Below are 24,955 nucleotides of genomic sequence, written 5' to 3' on the forward strand. Positions count from 1 at the left end.
ACCAGAAAGTCCTTAAAGCCTCACTTCATGTCAGAAATAAAGTAAATGAAATGATATATTTGGCACTTACGTATACACATTATCAAAGTCGGAGCAAAGTCAATAATTGCATCAGGATAGAACAATATGGAGGAGAAAATCAATTTATCTCTTTATTCATCAAAATACGTGACTTAAGTTTTAAAATTTTCAATGTTCATTGTCAGGATTGTGTGTAAAATTAGTAACGAAAATAATTCAAATGACTAATGTATAGCCCAATGATTCATTGTCTGTTGGGATAGACGTCTTTGTTTAAGGGATTAATAATGATCGATGAAAGAAAATTAGCTGTGCGAGTGCGCTTGAAATCCATATGGTCCCCAAAGGTCATTAAAGAAAGGTAAATACATGTATTTTTCTGATAAATCAGATACCTCATAATGAGCCAAAATATATCATGAAGTTTTAACATGAACATAAATCAGTGTTAAAATGGAAAACAGAATAACCAGCCAAATGGGTGTTATCTAAAACCATAAATCAAACAATGGCGTAAAATACTTGATGTGGTCCCCTAGAACACCAAAATGTATTTAACACCCCTGCAAGATGTTTTCGCGATGATCGCAACACTTGATGAAGAAGCAAAATATTAATGATGTGATTATGACACCCTTATCCAATTTAAACGAAGTGGGTGATTTTCTAATGTCATCTGATGAAAAGCAGTTTCTACATAGGCCTAATTTATATCCGCGAGGTTCAATCAAGTTCTGAAACTCATCATTCCAACATCAATGATTCTCGTGTGACCTTTACATGAAGTCGTGGCCCTCGATGGCAGCGTCGTCGTGATCAGGGTACCCCATTTCCGGGCAATTCCCATCGATGAAGCACTGGGCTGGACGGTTAAGCAAATCATTGACGGTATTGGCGAATTTATCGCCCAGGAAGGTTTTGACGCCTTTCACGCTGTCAATGAAGTATTCGACGGCTTTCATGTGGTCGCAAGCGACGTCAAAAGCAGGGCATCCTGGTTGGTCCTTCCCGCCAAAGGGATACCAGTCATGGTGCCCGCACTGCAAATTTTGAAGAAGATTCGATATACATTTCCAAATTACATTCCATAAATGTGTCTTATTTGAAATATATAAAAACTTTGTAGTAGAAACGAAACAAGTAATATAATTAAAGAATCCATGCAGTAAAAATCCAAAGCCGCAGTAGGTTATTATTTTTTTGCAAAAAAAGAATTGTTTAATGATTATAATAAAAAATATTATTTACCCAGGCATGCAAGAGTAGATCGATACTTCAACTACAAGCTATTCTTCCCTGCAGTGGGCCTCGCATAACATAACAGGTAATTATTCTCCATTGTAAATGCTGAGCGCCTAGCAAGAAGGCAGATGGTCCCATATTTAAAGTCTTTGATATGCCTCGATCGCGTCAGGATCCAACCCACGATCTCCTTTTCATGAGGGGGGGGGGGCATGAGCCATCATGTCCGGTCCTAAGTGATGGACCAAAGGTACGGAGCTGATCTAGTCCAGATGCTGGCCCAGATGTGGTGTAATTTGGTGATCGCGCGATCACGGTGGGTAAGCATGCAGGAAGAAAAGCGTTCAGTAGATGGATGGACCGCAGTGAGTGTAGGGAAAAATTCTCGAAGGGCCAGCATATCTGACTTAAGCTTATCACGATGGTATTATTGTAAGTATGTTAATTTAGACAAATGATACACTGTAAAAACTGCGGCGTTAAAACTGACACCAGTTGGTGTTAATAGAGGACCACATCCTGAGGTGTTAAAATTACACCCTAGAGATTGTACATAACACCAAAGAGTGTAAATGTAACAACCAAAGGTGTTGTAATAACACCTATAGGTGTAAAACTAACACCACCAATTTAACACCGGTGTAAAATAACTGGTGTGGTCCTCTATGTACACCAGTTAAAACCACAGTTTTTGCTGTGTACAGTGCTAATTTTTGAATGAATTGAGTTTTACGTGGAAAACCTCTTCGGGACTGGCAAAAATATTCGCAACTGGTTACGGCCTTCTACCACTTTCCGGAAGTACTTTTCGGTAAAAAAATAAAATAAAAAAAACTCTGACAAGGCTTGCAACGTTTACTCACGTAATCACGTCACGGCGCGTAAAACGCGAACGCGTTTCCACAAAAGTAGGCTACTCAAAATGTGATAGCTCGCCGCGACCTGATTACGTGAGTAAACGTTGCAAGGCATAGGACATTAGTGACCAACTACAATTTCACCACTAAGTTCATTGTTGTATGATGTTACCTCTTGCATCAATCCGGCGCCCCCAAGACCAATTTTGTCACCGTCGGTGTGTATCACATCCACAAACCCAGCATCATCTTTACTCAGCCTACATGGAGCTTCCTCATTCTCGAACAGAGGACCAGCAGGATCTAATCCTAATTACAAGAAGAAAAATGGAGAATGTATTTTTACCCATTCGTTTGATATTCTAGGCCTATTCACTTCTATTCAAGTCGCATTATTTCATTCTCGACATGGATTGAATTGAATTTATTAGAACGTCACTGGCATTCGCCAATATTTTGTTCAAAACAAGAAGTACAAAATAATACAAAACAAATATACAATACACGGAATATAAGCAGATAAACAAAAACAAAATAGTATTTCATCAAAAAGAGAAACAACTCATGTCTACTTATAAATATGTAATACAAAATATAAGGAGTCAAGCAAAAGTTAAAATAAAATTTAAATAAAGGGAATAATATTTTACTTCTAAAATTTGATTAACATTTCTGTTTGCAAGTGTCCTGTCCTATGTGTAAAAAAAATGCTACACAATGGCAACTTTATGTAGCAGACATTGAAGAAAAATACGAAACAAGTTGCTAACATTCCCTGAAAATGGAGGCCTGCATAAATAAAGCCAAGAGGGCTTGTTACGGACGCAATTCTATAACATTGATTACAATGGTCGTGGTTATAGTGTTTTAGCGTTGGTCTCTATATATAGGCAAAAATGAGTAGAAAGGCAATTCACCCATGTAGCTTGAGGGTAATGAAAACGCAAGTTTCTGGGTAAGAGCATGTCACGTTTCACGGATATCGTAATCATCATAACGTAAAATTCACGAAATCTCTTAAGAAACAATAGTGGTTTATTTATAGTTACTAACAAAAAAAATTCAATTGAATTAGATTGAATTCGATCTATTAAAATGAAAACTTCAGTCCAACTTTGGACTGATCACAAATCTATTTCAATCTAAACAATTTATAGCATATATATATTTCTTGGTACTGTACCTGTTATTCTTCCCAGTATCATGTTAGCTTTGGCGAGATCCTCACCAGCGTAACCTGCGATGTGCGCTCCCAGACTGTGGCCAACGACATGAATGTTGTCTAAATTGGCGCCAGCTTCGTTGACGAATCGCTTGATCAACGCAGAAATTTCCCTGCCGACAACTCTAGTGTTATCTCGACATTTATTGTATAGTAGACTTGAAGAGCCTCCCCTCCAATCCACTAAGATAACGTTCACTGGCTCCTGGCGACATAATCATTAGTATGATTTTTATTCGGCCTATATCCGTATACTTGTCCGTACAATAACCGTTTAACAAGTGGAATTCAAACTTTAAACAACAAAATTTCGGTTTTAATATTTAAGTTTTAATAGTCTTATGGTTGTTTAAACCGTTAAACAACTATTAAATGCATACGGTATTGTTCATACAGCATTGTATTAAAATTCAAACAGCGTTTTACTTATATATGTTGTCAGATCTGACATCTTTCTCTGATGTTGATTGGCTGAGAGGTACTGTTACTATGGTAACTGTCGGATAAAATGGTACTTGTCGGATAAAACGTCCGACAAGTCCTTTCATGAAACGCCCCCCTGATCATCACGGTGAATTTCAATCCAGGATTACTTTCATTTTACACAATATTTGCTATCATTAATCCTTTTTGCTTGCCCAACATTGCATTACAAATTTAATGTAGATATTCTAACTTACCCTCTGTAGAAGTGCATCCTTCATGCCCTGCCATAGGTCTTTCTGGTAACTGTCTCGCCATCCGTGACATGCGAACACCGTCTTCAAATTGGGATCGTAGTTTGGCGATATGGGCTCATTGCCAATCCAGTCAACCATCTGCATTGAATTTTGATAAAATTGCATCACGATACGATTTCCTTTTCTGCATTTGGCTCCATTTTGGAGTACAATCTGAAATTACTCCCTCCCCACTCTTAGCTTATGCATATTGCATATCGTTTCATACAACGAACTTATGGAGGTGCCGTGGCCGAGCTATACATGGAAAGTCCGGGGTTCAATCCCGGCCGCGGCACCTATGCCCTTGAGCAAGGCATTTAATCTACAATGCTCTTTTATCCTGCTTTCAAATAAATGGAAATGCTATATGCGATATGCATCTTTGGTAACTAGGTGTGCACTTGTTTAAAAAAATGGATATACTATAGCTTCGCTCATGTACCGTGGCTTCATCTGAATGAGTCTTATAAAAGAAATACCATGAAATGCCCCATATTCATTAAAAAAGCCCCCCCCCCCTTTCTTCTGATTTATTTTGCAAATTGAGAAATCGGAATACTGATTATAATTAATGGAAATCTCCTCGGAACCTTTATCTTTTGGTACAAAATAACAAAATACACATTACCTCGCCCGCTGGGTCAGTGTTAAGGTTATACAACAAAAATTTAGTGTCTATTTCCTTTGGGTTGGATGGTGCCAGGCCATTGCAACTATAGTCCCGAACCTTGAATTCACCCAACTGTTCAAAGCCTTCGAATGTGACGTCACAACGACCTGGAACGAAGAAGGCAGATAAAATTGTGGATAAAACATACATTGGTTTAGAGCATGGTATGACGGGGGATTCGATTTGATTTGATCTATTAGTCTTCTTTTGCATAATAATATGATAACACAAATATAAAAAAGATTATTTTTTTTTGACAATAAATCAGAAAAAAAATACCCCATCAAACATAAAATCACTTGCGGAAATAGGCTTGAGAATATGACAACCAAAACATACATTAACATAATCATATTAAGTGTACAGAATGGATGGAATAATGACTGAAATGCTAACTTGAAAAATGAAGAAGAAGAAAACAAAATAAAAACACAGGTGTGAAATAAAAATATAGATAGTCATGCATGATGAAAAGCGATGACGATGTTTACATCATCAAGAACCGGCCCAATATGTTGTATCGAGAACCTTGTAGAACACCCCCCCCAAAAAAAAAAAATGTTTAGTACAGCTCCTCTCTGCCTCTTTGACGAATTTTAAAAGGTTCCATATACGGGAACAAAAGGTTTTAAAATTTCTTAGAATGTTTGAATAATAAAACAAAATCTTGTAATGGTAATGCAGACTTACCCACAGCAAAGAGGCCGATGATGGCGACAAACGCAGTGACTTTATTTAGCGAGGAAAACATCATGCCTTTCCAAGCAGTAAATGAGTAGCTTGCTGATGAGAACTCAAGGAAGAGAACTTGGTGATTGATGCTTATCAGTCCCTCCTTTTAAATACTTTCGAGATTGATTCTCAAGTGTCAATCAACCCATTTCAAAATTATTACTTGATTAATAGTAGGCCTATCTGTTTTCGTTCACTTGTTTGACAAGAAGCACTTAATTAAAAGAAGATTGATACTTACTAAATTTAGATGATCGTGGATTGGAGTGTAACATCTGCTTTGCGAGAGTCATGCATGAGAGTAATATTTTTCAACTGTAAATAGAGGAAAATGGGCCAGATTTTAAGCAAGATATTTAGTCAAAAATCAATTACGCGCTAAAAAAAAAAGCAATCAATAAGTGTACCGTTGAACGGGATGTTTTTATTAGGATACCGATACATAACAGACTAGGTTCACAGCAGCACTTAAACGCATTTTTTTTAATCAAAGCATACACAATATATTTTTGTATGGTCAAAGGCTAGATATTAAATTTCATGTCTGTTACATATAGATAAAAATAATTAAAAGGTAGGTGAAAGTTGATATCGAGAGACCGCGTGGCCCTGTGAAGTAGGGGTGCTCGGGGTGGTAAATTGCCAATTCGTCTATACTGCCAACTAGTCCACTCACCACATGGTCTAATTTCATTTAGTCTGATGCCATTACGTCCATCAACATTTCGTCTAACAATCATTTGGCCCATTAACCATTTGGTCCAATCATCACTTCGTCTAATTACGTACCATTTCGTCTCTGACCATTTCGTCTCATAACCAGTTGGTCTATAAAATCCATTACATTTTCATTTATTTGGCACAATTTAACACCTAGTCTTAGTAGGTTATTAGACGGAATGGCATTAGACTGGTATCCACTCGTCAAGTGCCCCCTGGGCAACACTCTCTTTACAGTTTAGGTTGTGCGGACTATCGTCATGATGATGACTATGGAACCTTTTTTTTGGAAGCAATGACATTATTTTTAATTTCAAGCCAAGCGAAGGTGGAAACCCATTCAGGCATCAAGGTGCGTGCATGGTCATCATTTTATTATCCGTAATATTGGTAATGACATAACTGTAGGTCTATTCGTAAGCGTGGGCGGAAATCCCAGGGGGACAGGGGGACGCCCCCCCCCCCCGACCTAAAATAGTAGGAGGACACAATATTTAATATCCCCCTACTGTTTTTGGTCTTTTAAGAAATACATCATTCAAAATAAAAATAAAACATGTATTTTGGACGAGATGAAGTGACTTTTTGGGTGATAACCTTTTTTTTTTGCTTTTTCTTTTTTTTTTTGCTTGTCAAATTTTCCAGCCCCTGGTCCCCCCCCCCCCTACCTTTGGGGAGGGATTTCAGCCCTTGTTCGTAAGAATTATATTGAAGGTAATATGAAAACGTGTTGTATGTTCGTTTCTCTGGCAGAAACAGAATTGCTCCAACGGTAAAACGCAGTGGTGTACAGATGGGGGAAATTGGGGGGCTCTTTGCCCCCCCCCCCAAAAAAAAAAATCACGACCAAGAAAAAAAAGAAGGGTAGAAGGATGAAATATGACACCTATTTACTGGATCTCAAAATCTATCACAAAATATGATTTTTGTAATGTAAATGTTTAAATTTTCACTTGCTCGCTTCGCTTATTCGCAACGTTTAATAGATTTTGCCCGATACGCCATATCCGGCCCACTCAAAATTGTTCGCTTATTACGCCACTAGCATACGTTTACAAGCAGGTATGGTGATTGAAACAGATACACTTTTGAGATAACTTAGTTCGAACATTTATTTTTGTTCTTGTACATTGTATTTTGATAATGAAATTAAAAGCAGGAACCACAAAATTGGCTATTAGCATTGTTTTTATATTCAATAAAGTCTAGGCCCTTTTTCATATCCTTGTATTTTGATGACCCAATTATAATTGGCCTTCTGTGATCATTAGGCCTGTGAGTCTTTTTTGGTATAGAGGCAGAATAGGCTTTCGAGAGGCAAAACATTGTTAAATATAGGCATATAACATAATTGGTGAAATAATACTTTCTCTACGAGAAATAGTGTTTATTTGCGTTGGTTTCTTTAATCCCTCATAATATCCATGTGAGTGGAATAATCTATGACATATCAAAAGAGGTATAAGTCCAAGTTTATTTTCAAATGGAAGTTCAAAAGAATATTGTTCAAAGGAACTCAACCACTATCGTTCATATTTACCACTAAAGCCCCGCCCCTCCCGCCATCTTCTTGTATGATTTATTAGGTTTATTATTATTATCATCTTATTATGGTTTTCAAACAGAGGGTCGTGGATCGCCGGTTCGAATCCTATCCATGGCGTGTTTTCCTTCAGCAAGAAATTTATCCTCACCGTGCTGCACTCGACCCAGGTGAGATGAATGGGTACACGGCAGGATTATTTCCTTGCATGCACTGAGCGCCGGTGATGGTAGCTCGAGCTAAAGCCGGGGTAATAATAGCAGCGCTTTGTATCCTCAGGCAAAAAGCGCTTTATAAATCCAGCTAATATTATTATTATTAGGATCTTGATATATTCACTTGCATGATTGGTTTATATTTTCTGTTATAGAGCCTATGTATTTTTTGTCACAATAAAACGATGAATGATGAAATTAATATACAATGTACGCCTGCAATAAAAGTTATACCCAAACTTCAAGTTTGTTGTATCTTATAATGGACTATTTGTTGTTGTTGTTTTTGTATGGAAAATAAATACTATATTATACTGTCAAACCTAGTCCTATATGCCTATATATATGGATAGATCGTAACAACCCCCCCCCCCCAAAAAAAAAAAAAAAAAAAAAATCGGAAGTGAATTAACGTTCTAATAATTCTACGATATTTACTGTTCCAAAAATTAATTGAACATTGTCCACAGAATAAAAGGCCATCAGTTATTGAAAAAAATGCGTGGGATATTAAGTAAATATTATGATATCCAACATACAGTTTTATCTCGAAACCGGTTTAATGAATTGTCTAAATTTAGCGTTGCGTGAAAAAAGGGATTCCCGTATTGATCCTAAGCCAAACACCTAGCTTGTACACTCAAATAGTCACAGACGGCCTGATCTAAACTATTATTATAAATATCAAGGTGGCCTTCGTTATGTTGGTGGTGTATCGCCATAAAAACATTTTTTTGTAAATCCTGTTTACGTCATCCACTGATCGACTAGTAAATTAAACAGATCCATCTGCCCCCCCCGAAAAGTTTTTTTTATTATTTATGAGCCTTTATAGTTTATAGTCTTTCATTTTCTGAACACTTTGCGCGCTGTATGATGTTGCAATCTTGCACATTATTCGTACAAGTCAACAATCGTGAGTTTATCCCCTACCTTCAAATTAAATAAGCTAATAAAAAGCAATATTAAAAATGGATAAAATCTATATCATAAGTAGGCCTATCAAATGGTGCAATATGGAAATTTTGAATTAAGGAAAATAGCATGGAAACAATTGTCATTATTAGGCCCTATCCCCCAAAATTAATTCAGCGTGCAAAGAGTTAATGAGTAATTTGTGTCTGAATTCAGTTTCGCATGTGCAATGTATGGTTTTTTGAAAATTTGCAACAGAATTCAATTAATATCCGACAGGTCCACTTTAAAAAGCAATAAAATGTCAATTCTTTTTTTCGTAGAACTTACCTAGGTTAAAAAAAAATCGTTATATTGCTCGATCGAAATAGGCCTACCCATGAGGGAGATCAGTGGATCGGGCCTAAATCTTAATCTTCTCCTCCTTCTCCTTCCCCTTCTCAGTTCTCATTCTCCTTCTCGATCATATATATTCTCATTCCTTCCTCTGACCGTACGCAGAATTATTATTATCATTTTATTATTTGTTCGGGCCGGGGGGGACATATGCACGCGAAAAATAATTAATCCTCAAAATTACCATTGGGGCACTTTTGCCCTTTTTAAAGTGGAATTGAAGGATTTTTTTTGCATAAGTTAAGTTAATTTTGTAAAAATTTTCAATAAAAACAGGTACGGCCATGCATTATGCCTTCTTTATATTTCCTAGCTCCTCCTGATCCCCGGCCCTGATATTCCAGCTTGTTTTCTTCTTTCTCCTCGGCATCAGCGTAGCCTTTACGCACGCGCGCCGTCGTCTGAAAGAAGACTAATCTAAGAAGAAGTAAACACGTTTTGCCGACGATTGATCAAGTCGTTTCAGCGCAATTTCAAGTTCAACTTCAAGTTCCAACAATTACCACGTGAGTTTTTAAACGTTCAGCGTCAATTGTAAAATTTTAGCTGGATCTTTTTTATTTCCGATTATAATTTACGAAATCTGACCGTTAAAGTTTACGCTAGACATTAAAAATCATCTCCTTTTTAATTTTACACTTATCTTCAGTCCCATTCATACAGTTTTACGATGGCTCTTCATCATAATCAAACCACTTTTTCTGCGTATCCACCACTCCTAGTACCAATGTAGGTATGTGACAAAAAAAATGAAAATCATCAAATATGAATAAATTTGGTATCACTTGAATTGAAAGCTCTTAAAAAGACCTTTAAAATGATACCAAGAACTTTAATTTTCATCAAGAAATTATAATGTTATTCCAGTTTAAGTCGCACATATTCATCCAAATTTGTGGTCATTCATTCATGGTCTTATTTGTAAAGTCAATGGAGTACAGCACCGATTTTTGTGACCATTTTGTGACCATTTTGAACCCAAGTCTTCAACATGCTCTAACTTCTTTGCTTTTGAGCCCTATGAAGTAATTTAGGTATCAATGGAAAGGTGAGAGAAGGCTCAATTGATGTGCATCAATTCATCTTGTAATCTTTCTTATTCTGTTTAAAATAATTTCTTCTAATTAACTCTAATTAATTATGCAAACAGAAAATCACAATTACTCGCCTCTTTATTTTGCCAAATGAAGGTGATTTTGATAGATAATTCATATAATTTAGTTGGCATCAAAACAGCATCATGTAGATAATTTCCTAATAAATTTGTCTAAGGAATGTATTGTTTTTGTAATTTCTAATGTATTTCTTTGTTTTTCTGATATAAATTACAAGCTCTTTTTCAACTTAGTATTGTAATTTTGTATGTACGGGGGTCCTTTTTTACATATAAAAATTTTCTTTTGTACTTTGTATGACCAAATAAAAATATGTGTGTTTTTTCTGATGTATTTGATTGTTTCACCAATTCCTTATGTATTCTATTGTTTCAACAATTTGTTATAATATGTAGCTTTTGATTTGAGAGACAATGGACATGTGATTACATTTTTTTAGAAGGAATGAGCAGCTGAGTGTAAAATATGTATGTAGAATTGTATGCAATTTATTTCAAGTATCAAGAAGGACGAAAATGAAGTTTTAATATATTCTATCAGTTGTCAATTTCTTAGATTTGTATACATACATTGTATTACAAAGGCCCTGTTTGAGCTCTCTTTTTAAAGAAAAATAAATTCAAATTATTAGTCGAAGCCAAAAGAAAAGGAAAAGAGTGGTCTATTTCTTTCAAAACAAAACAAAAAACAACCAGTAAAAATATTTAACAAAGCTTTAAACAACAACAAAACAGACATCAAAGCTCCAAACAAGCACTAAAAACAAGAGAAACAAAAGTGACACAAAAACTTGTACCAATCCCATCCCCATTTTCCAATTCAAAACACAACCCCCACCTGCACCCCTAAAAAAAGAAAAGTGAATAAAAAAATAAATAGTACAATTAATAATAAAGAAAACATAAATACAGGAGTTAGACCCATCTGGAAATGAAATATCCTTTCCTCTGAGTTTTCATGTATTTTCTCATAAGAGTGAAAAAATTACAACAACAAAAAATAAACAACATCTAGTTCGTGCATTTTAATTAAAAAGTCAACATTTATGATATTCCCCTTTCAAAAGCAAATCCAGTCTCAAAATAATGAAACATGATTGAAAAGTTTCAATTTTTTTTTTTTTCTACAAAAGAAAAAAAAAACACTATAGATTTTGCATTTTAATTTAATAAGTCAACATTAATATTCCACTTCCAAAAGAATCCAGTTTCCAAATGATAAAACATGATTGAACAATCAAAGTAAAACATGTTCATGTTGACTCTATAACCTTAGGAGGAAAGAATGTTTTTGTGACAAAATGTATATATTTAAATCAATATTAAATCAATATCAGAATAACAATCTACGGTATAATGACAGACATTTTCAGAAAAAGGCACAATATTATCAAGTGAACAATTTAGATCCAGTTCAATCCAACATGAACGACTCACTATCGACCACTCCCGTCACCAAGCCCTCCGCATCGGGTACCGGTAGCTCGACTGCCGAAAGACCGTCGGGAGCCCACCGCATCGGGCAGCTCGACTGCTGAGAGACCGGCTGTGACAAGGGTAGCTCGCTTCGCTTATATCTGGACTGCTCCACGATAGAATCTTTTGATTTGACATTTTTTGTAGATTTGAATATATTCTAAAACAATTTAGATACATAATTGGATCGTAGTTCTACTTACCATAAAAAAATTTCGATCATTTGCGCATCCAAAAATTTGATGAACTTTCAAGCTCCGATATCCACACTTCACAGGCGAGTATCCACATTGAAACTTATATGTACAGAAAGAGCACATTTTCAACTGTCTGTATCAAGGCACGAGATTGCATCAACTATGTGCGCATGCGCATGAAACCCCATTTTCGATGAGCCGCCCAGACAGAGGCGATGCCACTTGCAGCAAAACCCGCGCGAAAACCGTGCAGCCAAAACCAGCGCTCGCGATGCGCCCGTATTCGCACATACCTAAGTCCAATGAGGTCCAAACATTACATGTATGGACCTCATAGGCGACATCACTAGTATTTTTGGTTAGAAATCTCTGAGAACAGGATATTTCTATATTATATCACAAGTACAAGCTATATTCCTTTCTCTTATTTAAATTATAATTTTATAGTGTAAATGCATCGTTAGCAACAACAAAAAAATGAAAGAAATGAAGGGGAACTTACATTTTCACGGCTTTTTCCTGATTTTCTGGGCAGTTGCTCTTCACTTCTGACTCGCGATCGAAGCTGATATGAAGATCACGTGATTCGCGTTCTCGTCAGCTGATCGGTTGATTATTCTTTTCGTCAGACGTTAATAATATTTTTTTTATAATGCTAGCATTCATCGCTAATTTAGGTGAAAGAGATTGAAGTTAAACAGCGCCAGGTCGGAATCATAATTATTTTGGAAGAGTGTATTTATACACTCGATCTCATACCTGACGTAGACGGCGCTATTCAACAAATGCACAATCTTCAATATAAAAAATAAAACAGAAAGAACGCCTTGAACACAGGCCAAAATGCCTAACGATTTCTCCGCGGCATTAACAACTATCGTAAAGGGCGCTCCATTTATTAATAAAGATGGACGTATAGCTGTCTATGGCGACAAAATTTGCCGCAAATATTTACGAAGAATTGTGAGAAATGGTCTGAAAATGCAACAAAAGAACCGGTGAGTACCGATTAAACATTATCAATTTATTTAATAGAACATATTTTATGACTAGAGTTTAACAATTTCTAGATAATATTGCTTAGTTCTAAGCTAGGGCGGCCCAAATGCGCGTGAGTGGAGTCCCAGTTTATTAGCGCGGGTAAGTATTGGAGTGTCGCCTAGAGTGGTATCCACTGGATCTCGCAGTTCTCCAGGACTGGAGGAAATCAACAGAAGAAGAAGAAGAAGGTGGTCCCCAAGTCTGCGCACCTAACGATTTGAATTAAGATTTAACATGAATTTCTTTTTATTTCACAAAACCTTTCAGTTTCAGTTAATAATGTTCCTTCAGTTATATCGTTATGACTATGAGTAAGTGTACCAAAATCCAAATAAAAGAAATATCTCAGAAAAATTTGAAAGAAATATAGCCTAGGATTCTCTTCGAAAAAACCTCGAGCAGTCATTTTCAGATTGAAAAAAAATGGTACCCCATGACATGTCTGCGCACCCATTCACTTTGCACACGATTCGGGTATTTTGATGAAAAAGGCTGCATTTTGAGGCCATCACATGAAATGCCCAAAATTCATTATTTTTCCACCATTTTGAGTCAGATTTTTTAATGAATATGTGTTGTGTGTGTAAAGTTTGTGTTTGCGTATCTTCTTTTACTAGAATAGAATCGCGCATATACGCGTGTGCGCAGACAAGGCCAACCAAGCAAGGGGGACTGCGCAGACTTGGCCTTGGGGGAACTCTCCATACTAGTATTCCTCGCCTCGGCGAGCAAGTAATGAACTCAAGGGTTCATTACTATCCCAGTATCCTGCCTGTGGGGGATCTATGGTATGCCAAGGCCAATGCTGTACACAGCACACACTTTAAAAAATCATTAAAATATCACTTTTGTGACCAAAAATACTAATTTCCATACAGTTGCAAATTTATTTTTCATAATAATAGTAACTGGGAAATGGGAGTAATTTTTGAATTCACCAATCCAGACCAGAGTGCTCGAAAACTTGAATTTTGGGCATATTTTTGTGTACGCCCTCTATTGGTGGAAAGTAATATGGCAAGACAATTGTCATTTTTCAATCTCTATTTTTAATTAAGAAAAAATAATTTAAAGAATCAAATTAAATTAAGAGCCAAGTTATATGATGAATAGTTGTAATGACAGTGTCAAAAAATCAAGCATTTGTCCCAAAGAAAAAGAGAAAATGTACCAAACATTGCCAACCTTATTTCACCACACAGGGAGTAGTAACAGAGAAGGTTATATCATAATCTTGTTCATAGAATGAGTGCGGCGAGTCTACTATTTTGATACCTCAAGTGATGTTCGATCGTGCAGGCTCTATTCCACTTCACTACCGCTCGACCTACCCGAACATCAAGGTCCAAAACTCGCTCGGACGCTGTGGGCGTGGCTTGTGACGAAAATTTGCTACATATCTCCTACACTGTAGGTCAACTAAGGGATGGTGGGGCTCTCGAAACGGCAGGTTGAGTTGGGGATCAGACTCAATTAATATTTAATACACTCTTTCACACAACAGGGGCAGGCTTTTCACAAAAGATCGGGTGATGCTCTCAACAGAGCTGCCAAGCAGTACGATTTTTCCGTATTTAGTACGTTTTTGCAACCAAAATACGGCAGTACGTTTTTTCTTTAAAAAATAAGTTTTTTGTATTTAAAAAAAAAAAAAAAAAAAAAAAAAAAAATCAAAATTTATTGAGAAAAATCATCTCTATATGTCTCTATTTCATAAAACGTACACATATATGGTTATTAGATCAATGTAATTTCAGGTAACTTGTTTTTTTTTTCAATCATTTTGTAAAAACCAGGGTGAGATAAACACAAGTTTCAATGTTTTTTTTTTTTTCATCTGCAAGAGCAGTGCACATTTTAGCTTGCATGCAGCTTGAGCGCCGTGATGGGCGAGTGCGCCAAGCATTTTATTATGAAATACACTTTTTGGGGGAAAATACAAAATATTTATCTCACACGGTAAAAATACTGATTTTTTTGTCAAAATACTGATTTTGGGGGATAAGAATACTGAAAATACAACTTGGCAGCTCTGGGCGAGTGCGCCAAGCATTTTATTATGAAATACACTTTTTTGGGGAAAAATACAAAATATTTATCTCACACGGTAAAAATACTGATTTTTTTGTCAAAATACTGATTTTGGGGGATAAGAATACTGAAAATGCAAAATACAACTTGGCAGCTCTGTCTCAATTCATGCTGGCAATACTTAAAGCTTGACCTTGAACCTTGAAGAATAATTCCTTTCAGCAGAGCTCAAAGCTATCCCGGGATGAAAACATTCTGTGTATCAGTGCTTCAGAAAGAGCACTGTAGACTGGACATTCGCAGCAAGTCTTTTAGCAGAAGAGTGATAGATGATTGGAATAGCCTCCCGGAAAGTATAGTCGTCTTGCCAACAACAGAATCATTTAAAAGGCATGTAGATACACATTGGTGGGATCATCGCTTTGATCTACCATGACTCCCACTCCTCAGCATACGTACAATAATAAACTCACCAGACTAAAACCATAGATGGAGTGACCGGGAATTACAGGCCACCGCCTTCTTTATGTACCAGATAATGATGATGATGAGGTGCTATTGTGAAGTGAGAGTGCACCTTGCAAGTAACAACTGCCTCTTGGTTTACAGCATAAGAGACCCAACAGGAGGCTGCATTGCACGGATAAATGGCAGTGCGGCCTCTCTAAAAGAAGCTGGGTTCGTGCCTATTACAACAGGTCCTTGTAGGTGATTCGAAATTTTGACTTTCGTGGGAAGAAAGAGAACTTGTATGCATCATTGGTTGCTTAGGGGAAAGCATATTTAAGGCTGTGATCATGTCGTCTAATATATGTGGCAGGACCAATGACCATAGGAGGAAAAGGTACAGCAACTAGATGATGATGAATTTTATGGAAGAGGGTACACTGAGCAAGAAGACAGCATGTAGAGACTATCCCATCCGAGTACAGACACAGGGCTGAGGAAGATGTTGAGGTCCTGCAGTCACCATGTACAAAGACAACGGTTAGACTATAGACCAACAGTATCTTTTCATCTGATCTTCACACAGCCAAAAATTTCATATATCTTGATCTTATAAAAAATTTTACTATTCTGTCTTTTTTATTTTCAGCAGCTTCTTTTTGCCATTCTTTTTTATTTTCAAGCATATGAAAGTATGAATAGATGATAAACTTGAATCTTTATTTCAACAGAATTTCAGCTTGGGTATTTTAGATGGCGTACTCGTACTGTGCTGCTGAAATTGAGATGATCATTCAAGATACCAGGAAAAAGAAGGACTGGCGGAGAGAGGGAGAAATATATCTCAATTTCCAGAACGAAGCAAAGGTTTGTCTCTAATTTATGAAAGCCGTGATCAAAAAAGAGCACAAAGTTCACCAACATTTTGTGAGTAAAAACAGTGGGAGACGAGGCATCAAATCCATGTATCAGATTCAAACTAGAAAAGCATTTTCTTACCTGGCCTCAAAAGTTGCACAAACTCATGAATAAAAAATTGCAAACATGCATGAGTTACCATTTAAAAAATCCAATCATTATGTCTAATTTAGTATTATTGAAGGAAATATTTTGGAGATCTTTTTCTGAGCCAATGTTTAAAACAGACTGATGTGTGTAGTCAATTCTTCTTACGCCATTTTGAATATTTTCTCCTGATTAGACTGCACTCTTATAAAGCTCCAAACCCATTTAAGTCTAGGGCAATTCTTTCTTTCGGGGGGGGGGGGGCTAGGGATTTTTTAAAGAAAAGCTAGCTGTATTATGGACTTTATTTTTATTCTTTTCTTAATTTTTTTTTTAGTGTATAAATTTTACGTTCATATTATTACTGTATATTTGGAGGTGTTGTTGAGATTGTAGACTATATCGATGTATTGTGGAGATTTTCTCAATAAAAATAATCCTCTACTTGATTGAATGGAGCCCTGAATTGGGCAGAACTGCAACTTTATTATTAAAGTATTCTTATATTTTGCATTACCAAACCCTTTGACTTTGCTTGACTTTCATACTTTATTCTTCAATCTGTGCATTTAGTGTATCCCAACTCGTATGAAAGATCCACTGGAACATCATGATCCTGTAGATGCAGCAACTGTAGTGGGAAGTAAACATGAAGAAGTACCTGAAGGCTGGAAAGATGAGATCCTAAACCATTCTGCAGAGGAGAGAGATGGGGTCGTGAAAGAGTCTTTAGACGAGAGAGATGGGATCACAAACCAGGTTGCAGAGGATAGAGTTGGGGTGGTGAACCAGTTTGCAGAGGTGAGAGATGAGTTTGTGAACCAGTCTGACAAGGAGAGAGATGGAGTCATTAACCAGTCTGCAGAGGAGAGAGATGGGGTCGTAAACCAGTCTGCAGAGGATAGTGACGAGGCCATGGCACAGAATTCAGCTAATAGAGATGAAGTTGCAAACCAGTCTAAAGAGGAGAGAGATGGGGTTCTGAACCAGTCTGCAGAAGAGAGAGATGAGATCATAAACCAGCCTTCAGAGGAAAGAGGTGAAATCATAAAAGACTCAGCAGAGGAGAAAGACAGGGTTGAGAACCAATCTGTAGAGGAGACGGATGGTGTATCGAATCATTCATCTGAGAGGGCAGATGGTATCGTAGAACAGTTTTCAAATGATAGAGATGGGTTCGTGACCCAGGTTACAGAGGAGAGTGATTACATCTCTAGGGGGCATTCTGATGCAAGCACAGAAAAGCTAGTAAAAGAGAACTCCGAAGATTGCTCTTCAATTTCTGAATCGTTCATCAGTATTCAAGTCCGCTGTACCAGGGCATTTGCAGAGTAAGTACATGCTTGCATTCCCCTCTTTTGGCTTGTATTTCCAACCCAGGTGTTACTTAAACTATGGTGTAAAGTTGTGGTTTGAATATACTATCCTCATTCGTGCCCTGTTGCACATGAGGCCTCCACGCTTCTTTCCCTTTTTGGTGGTCTTTAGCACAACCCCTGGCCTCATTCCAACTCTTCCTTCCGTAGTTCTCTCTTTCTCTACAGTTCTCCATGTTTAAGTGAAGGTTTGAGGAAAATCTGTTAAAGATTAAGAAAGTTATTAGAATTTTAAATTTTGGATCTGTGACATCATAAAGAGCAGCTGCCCCATAATATGTAATATAATACTTGAGATGAATATCTGGTTGATGCTTCATGAAGCTTTTCATAAGTTACAAGTGACTTGCATGTAACAAATGACTAGTGATCCTTCAACACCAATTGAAATCCAGTTTGCATCATTCACCACAAGAAATGATCACTAGATATTCGTAAAATTGCTCATTTAACTTACAAACAGCTTTATTAAACACCCACCCGGCAGTGCTTACAAACAGCTTTATGAAACACCCACCCAGTAGTGCACATTCTCTGAGCATAATCTGACCAATGCAATTTTTAGTCTTTGCGAAAGAACACCCCAGTTTTATCTGTACAATGAATGCAAATTAAGGCTTGGTCCCACTACACTTACGGATGCAGAGAGGATCAAAGAACGGAAAAGAATCTTGTCATCTGTTAGAAAATATTATATATCCGTTGTGTAGTCTTTGCATACGTGTTTCATACACTCTATATACATCGAGCATCCGTCCACTGTGATTTAATTGTTCTCCCACTTTGTCTGTTGACTGGAGCAGATGAAAACAGATGGAACCACCCGAAATTTTGCTGGTCCTCTGTATTGTTTATGAAAACATTTTGAGTATTGTACGTCTATGAATATATCCGTCGGCGAGTGGGACCAGGCCTTTACATAGTGCAATTAACTGGTAAACTTTATTTAATGGTCAAACCTCTTTGCATATAGCATTTTTTATTTTAGTACACCAGACTGTATGATACATAATTCATGACTTAATTCTATTTTCACAGTGATGGTGAATTGTTTAGATGGGGTCTGTATGGAAAACCAGAATATCCAGACTCATTTGACGAAGAAAGCGATACAGCGACCAATGACAATGAGAGAGACGTTTCAGGTCAACCGTTGACAGGAGACCTGTCTGAGGTATCAGATCCTTGTGTTTCAGAGGTAAACGTTGGGGAGGAGAATGGCTTTGAAGACTTTGATGATGTGAGGGAGATAAGGCCATACCTCTCTTCGATTGTGAACTTTACAGGCGAGTATGAAGGTCAGGAGGAGGTCATGAAGGACATGGGACTTCCTCTGAGCTTTGTTCGTTCACCAAGAGACTGTGAAGAAGAGGTTTGTCATCATGTTATCTAATTTCCCTTTATAGAAAGTAAAAGTGAGGAAATTGACTTTACCATCTTCATGACAATATGAGGTTGCCACCGTTGTTACTATTTTGTTGTCACCCTGACCTAAACAGGGATTTTATCTCCTGTCTTTTGAAGATTTACCCATTTCTTATTTTATGCAAAGAATTGGCTGAAATTTCAGGATATAATCAAAACTTCAGTTAGTTTCTGATATGCAATCACTAAATCTTCAATGCAAGCTATCTATCTATCTGTCTATCATATCTTTCTATCTATCTACCATTTTGAAATATAAAAATGTTAGATGATGGTTTTAGATGATTTGCATTCCCTATCCCAAAGCTCAAAACATGCCTAAACAAAAGTCACTTCCATGGTTGCTTGTGTAGAGAGTTGTCACATTTTGTGAGACACTTTCTTTCAAGGTTACTTGGATGTTTAGGCTGTCCATTGATCTTTTTTATGATGAGGGGAAAAGAATTATTGTGGATTCATGTAAGGTTGTTCATTTTGCTCGCCATTTTCATCCTTCATTCTTTGATATGTTGACAGGAAGAGGGCACATTTAAGCTCAGGACCAAACCAAACAAAGGAAAGAAGAGTAAGAGAAAGGGGAAGAATCACAGGAATAAACATAAATCTCGGGATCACCAGGAAGTCACCTCCTCCTATATCCAAAATCTAGATGAGAACGGTCCTAACTGCAACTCTCATGGAACACAAGTCGTAAATGGTGATCTGGGGGATGACGCATCAAGAATCCCGGAAGGATTCAGTGAGGCACATGGTTTGTCTGGACATGGAGATGGGTCTGAGGATATCTCCACCTGGGAGGAGTACTGGGAGAAGTTTGGACATGGTCTTGTCTGGCAAGGGTGGCTAGAGCTTCATCCAGAGTTTGGAGAAGCGGAGTCTTCCTGTAGTAACCACGAGGGGTGTCCAGATGCACAGAATGAGAAGGATCCCGATGGGGTGCTCATGAAGATATCAAGGGAAGGAGAAGACGACGTGCTTATAAAGAATAAGGAATGCCAAGACGTGCTTGATGAATGTCTTCATAAGCATGTTACTGACTCTGATGTCTGTCTGCTTCTTGCACCTTGCCAAAATGAAGATATTCCCACCCAAGCAGATGATGTGTCAGAGGAAAAGGTGCATCCTTATTCTGACTTTAGGAGCTCTGAAGTTGACAATACATTGGCTGGCATTAGGCCAGGTCAAGTCATCAGTGGTGGAGTGGTAGATAGTGATGACATTGTTCCACAAAAAAGCTGTATAACTTTAGGGGAAACCGATGGGACTGTCCTCTTCCACCCGCTGCCTCAAAGTAATGGAACAAGTGCAACCTCTGAAAATGAAGAGATTCAACAAAGTTGTCAGAGAAATGCTGTCAAGGAAACAGATCTGAATGGTGATGAAATTGTTGACAGCTCACAGGATGCTGCACTGACTGAAGCTCACTCCAAATGGACTCCGGCATTGATTGAGGAGTGGGACAAGCATTCCAGCGAGACATACTGGTATTATCATCACTGGTTCCACTCTTGGCAGGAAGTGCTTCAAGGGGAGGGTGAAGTAGTTCAAGAGATTCCTCGAGATGATGTTAATGAAGTTAGTAGTTGTACTCAAGCTGAAGAACATGTTCTTCCTGCTAGGGCCTGTGACCTAAAAGGAAATGTTGTAGGTGAGGGGATTCCTGAAGAAAACCAAATTTCTGTTGCCCAAGCAAATGGAAGTATTGTAGGTTCCAATGGCACCAAAGGACAGGACTGTGACACTAGGGTTTCTCAAGGGAATGATATTGAAGCCGATGGGATGTTTGATTGTGATCCTGCTGAAACTTCAATAACATCAGATCTTCCAATGCCATCTGACAAAGATTGCACTGTGAGTGAGTCCAATGTAGATGGCAGTAATAATAAACAGAGCCATGATGAATCAAGGGTGTCCAGTAGTTTTGGAGAGGGTGAAAAAGAGGTTATCATGAAGGAAGTAGATCCCACACTAAATCTGGCATCAGAATCTGTATCTTGCAGCACTAATGGACTGTCTGATGTTGTAGGTGTAAACCCCATCCAGACATCCCCTAATTATCAGGTAGACATGGCTGTAAGGACCATCGAACGAAGATCCATAGAGACAGCCGCAGAGTCCACCAGTCAGGATATTGCTTCAACAGTTCTGCAGGAACAATCATCCGGTACAAGTCCATCAGTAGACATACTGGATAAACATAGACTGGTTGCTGAAGAGAGACAGGCATTTGAGGTAGACTCAAAGACAGATCAGCATGAAGCAAAGCCAAGTCACAACCTACATGTGGATCAAGAAAATAAGATTGTCTTCCAAAATGAAGAGGATAGTGGTGTCATGAGAGAAATGGGACTTCCCTCAAGTTTTGGCAAGGATGTGCCCCAAGGAAGAGAGGTAAGTCAAGGGTCCCGTAGCATCAAGCTTGGTGATTGATCATGGAGTTGATTTGTACAAGTGATCATTCACGATAATCAGGCAATTGATATGTAGAAATAAGCCCCATGATCTGAGTTTTATGCTACAGCAGGGTTCCCAGCCCATCAGGGAAATCAGGGAAAATTCTTTTACTTTTTTCCAGTCAGGGAAAACTCAGGGAATTTGATAAAATTACCTCAAATCAGGGGAAAATACCTCAAATGAGGGAAAAATCTGAGAATTTTGATCAGCCCAATAGTCAAAAGCATGGTAGTCAGTCAGACTGTTATATTTTGTTGCATATCAAAACAACATCCATTGAATGACTGGTTATGGTGGTACTAATTCGTTTTACATTATTGTTTTTGTACTGAAAATACATGTAATTTACTGCAACAACTTAGAAAACATGCAAAACTGGGAATGGGTTTAAATAATTATCAGGGAATTTTTAAAACTTCATCAGGGAAAAATCAGGGAATTGTTTTCTTGAAAAGCTAGGAACCCTGTACAGTTCCCTGATATTCACTTTATCTCTAGGCGGTTTATATTCGCTTTGTGTACTTTTCAGATAGTCTAATATCGCATTGGCAAAAACTATTTAATGTGGTCTCTATTTGGTCTAAACCCTGTTTGCTATATGCTACACTTGGTCTTCTCAATTTGGTCTAAACCCTGTTTACTATATGCTACACTTGATCTTCTCAATTTGGTCTAAACCCTGTTTGCTATATGCTACACTTGGACTTCTCAATTTTGGTCTAAACTCTGTTTGCTATATGCTACACTTGGTCTTCTCAATTTTGGTCTAAACCCTGTTTGCTATACGCTACACTTGGTCTTCTCAATTTTGGTCTAAACCCTGTTTGCTATACGCTACACTTGGTCTTCTCAATTTGGTCTAAACCCTGTGTGCTATATGCTACACTTGGTCTTCTCAATTTGGTCTAAACCCTGTTTGCTATATGCTACACTTGGTCTTCTCAATTTTGGTCTAAACCCTGTTTGCTATACGCTACACTTGGTCTTCTCAATTTGGTCTAAACCCTGTGTGCTATATGCTACACTTGGTCTTCTCAATTTTGGTCTAAACCCTGTTTGCTAAACGCTACACTTGGTCTTCTCAATTTTGGTCTAAACCCTGTTTGCTATACGCTACACTTGGTCTTCTCAATTTGGTCTAAACCCTGTTTGCTGTATGCTACACTTGGTCTTCTTAATTTTGGTCTAAACCCTGTTTGCTATACGCTACACTTGGTCTTCTCAATTTGGTCTAAACCCTGTGTGCTATATGCTACACTTGGTCTTCTCAATTTTGGTCTAAACCCTGTTTGCTATATGCTACACTTGGTCTTCTCAATTTTGGTCTAAACCCTGTTTGCTATACGCTACACTTGGTCTTCTCAATTTGGTCTAAACCCTGTGTGCTATATGCTACACTTGGTCTTCTTAATTTTGGTCTAAACCCTGTTTGCTATACGCTACACTTGGTCTTCTCAATTTGGTCTAAACCCTGTTTACTATACGCTACACTTGGTCTTCTCAATTTTGGTCTAAACCCTGTTTGCTATATGCTACACTTGGTCTTCTCAATTTTGGTCTAAACCCTGTTTACTATATGCTACACTTGGTCTTCTTAATTTTGGTCTAAACTCTGTTTGCTATATGCTACACTTGATCTTCTCAATTTTGGTCTAAACCCTGTTTGCTAGGCTTATTATATTCACTCGCGTTCGTAATCACTCGCGTCGGGTTGGTAATCACACGCGTTTTTTATTTTTGGCGATTTTTTTTTTTTCGGTGCGATTTTTTTTCTAACGGTGTCTTCAATGGGACAAACGTACTGGAAAAATAAAATGAAATTGAAATTCGAGTTTCGTTTTATTTTAAGCTGGTAAGTGCCTTAAATAAAACGTTCTCGACCACTGTTTTAAGATAACAAGCAAATTTTGACTACTGTTTTAACATAATCACATTCCACATCTTAAATCTTAGAGCCATAGGCGGCGGAAGCGGGGGGGGGGGGGGGGGGCTCCCCCTAAAAAAAGAGAGAGGGGGGAGAAAGGAAGGGAAAGAGGGAGAAAAGAGAAAGAACAAAAAAGACAGACAGAAAGAAAGAAGCAAGGAAAAAAGGAGAAAGAAAGGAGAAAAGGAATAAAGAAGAAAAAGGAGGAAAGGCTACTCTCGATTTAGCTTTGCCTTTGGAGGATTTTCCTGAAGTCTGTGGTATTCTTTATAAAGCATAGTGAGGTGCTACAATTTCATAATATCACTATTTATTTGCTTCTCCCTTTCTTTGTGAATTATTCTACACTAACGTAAAAATCAGGGAGGAAAAAAGTGCTGAAGAAGAAAAGCAAGAAGGAAGGAGGAGGAGAAGTAGAAGAAGAAAAAAGAAGATGGAGGACATAAGGGGGTAAAAATGAAACTAAAAAGAGAAAATTGAGGGGAGGATGTAGAAGAAGAGAAAGAGAAGATAAAATAAGGGGAAGACTGAGAAGAGAGAAGGAAGAAGTGAGAAGGGAGATGAACAATAAGGAGAAAGGGAAGAAATTGAGAAGTAGAAGAACAGGGAGAAGAATAAGATGACATAATAATGGGAATAAAAAGAAGACTGAGAAGAAAGAGAAGTAGGAGGGGGAGAAAAGTGCACTCTGGTTATAAAGAAGTCCGAGGGACCAACAAAATTAGTTTTTTTTTTATATATAATGATGGTGCACTGAACAAAATTTAAAAATGGTAAAATGGATTTTCATTAATCTTGCAGGACGTTGCAGGGTGAAAAATATGAAAAAATTTGGGGGTTATCAAGGACAAGAAATCTACACTGTATTGTAATTTGTATTGTAATGTATTTACAAGTGTATATTTGTTGTTGATCATGTTATGTATCCAGCCTACTGCAAGTAGTTACTGGCAAAAGTAAACCACCTATCATATCACACATATGAACATTGCAATGGATAAACAAGACTAGATATTCATCATTAGAGAAATTTAATGATTTCTTGAAAACATTTTTTTTTAATATCTTATAACTTTTGTTAAAATCTGAGAGCACACACGTTAATAACAAAGCTTATCGCATTCAGGCAAGTTACATTAAATTCAAGGTATGAAATACATGTACTTTGGGGGACTTTCCACTAGAAACAGTACAAAGCATACAGATGGGG

General features: G+C 37.5%; 2 protein-coding genes across 2 annotated transcripts; one reads left to right on the forward strand and one right to left on the reverse strand.

The window, feature by feature from the left end:
- Positions 1 to 128: 128 nt before the first annotated feature.
- On the reverse strand, positions 129 to 5,485 carry LOC129280261 (pancreatic lipase-related protein 2-like). The gene is made up of 6 exons (XM_054916304.2): positions 5,425 to 5,485; positions 4,693 to 4,841; positions 4,023 to 4,160; positions 3,304 to 3,547; positions 2,293 to 2,429; positions 129 to 1,061 (listed from the first exon to the last, which is right to left on the reverse strand). Exons 1-6 carry the CDS (start codon positions 5,483 to 5,485, stop codon positions 798 to 800), a joined length of 993 nt encoding a protein of 330 aa, XP_054772279.2. The 3' UTR covers positions 129 to 797.
- A 4,173-nt stretch (positions 5,486 to 9,658) lies between these two features.
- Positions 9,659 to 24,119, forward strand: LOC129280260 (uncharacterized). Its single transcript, XM_064112091.1, has 5 exons — positions 9,659 to 9,761; positions 16,293 to 16,428; positions 17,140 to 17,897; positions 18,981 to 19,314; positions 19,884 to 24,119. Exons 2-5 carry the CDS (start codon positions 16,315 to 16,317, stop codon positions 21,795 to 21,797), a joined length of 3,120 nt encoding a protein of 1,039 aa, XP_063968161.1. The 5' UTR covers positions 9,659 to 9,761; positions 16,293 to 16,314; the 3' UTR covers positions 21,798 to 24,119.
- The last annotated feature ends 836 nt before the right edge of the window (positions 24,120 to 24,955 follow it).

The sequence above is a fragment of the Lytechinus pictus genome, chromosome 17 (assembly GCF_037042905.1).
Source record: "Lytechinus pictus isolate F3 Inbred chromosome 17, Lp3.0, whole genome shotgun sequence".
NCBI classification, from domain to species: Eukaryota; Metazoa; Echinodermata; class Echinoidea; order Temnopleuroida; family Toxopneustidae; genus Lytechinus; species Lytechinus pictus.

Excerpts from the sequence above, each read along its gene's own strand:
- LOC129280261 (XM_054916304.2), bottom strand. The coding sequence starts at position 5,485 with ATGTTTTCCTCGCTAAATAAAGTCACTGCGTTTGTCGCCATCATCGGC. Across the intron at positions 4,842-5,424 it reads CATCGGCCTCTTTGCTGTGG|GTCGTTGTGACGTCACATTC; the intron begins GTAAGTCTGCAT and ends TCTTCGTTCCAG. Across the intron at positions 1,062-2,292 it reads GCGCCGGATTGATGCAAGAG|TGCGGGCACCATGACTGGTA; the intron begins GTAACATCATAC and ends CAAAATTTGCAG.
- LOC129280260 (XM_064112091.1), top strand. The coding sequence starts at position 16,315 with ATGGCGTACTCGTACTGTGCTGCTGAAATTGAGATGATCATTCAAGAT. Across the intron at positions 17,898-18,980 it reads TGTACCAGGGCATTTGCAGA|TGATGGTGAATTGTTTAGAT; the intron begins GTAAGTACATGC and ends CTATTTTCACAG. Across the intron at positions 19,315-19,883 it reads CAAGAGACTGTGAAGAAGAG|GAAGAGGGCACATTTAAGCT; the intron begins GTTTGTCATCAT and ends ATATGTTGACAG.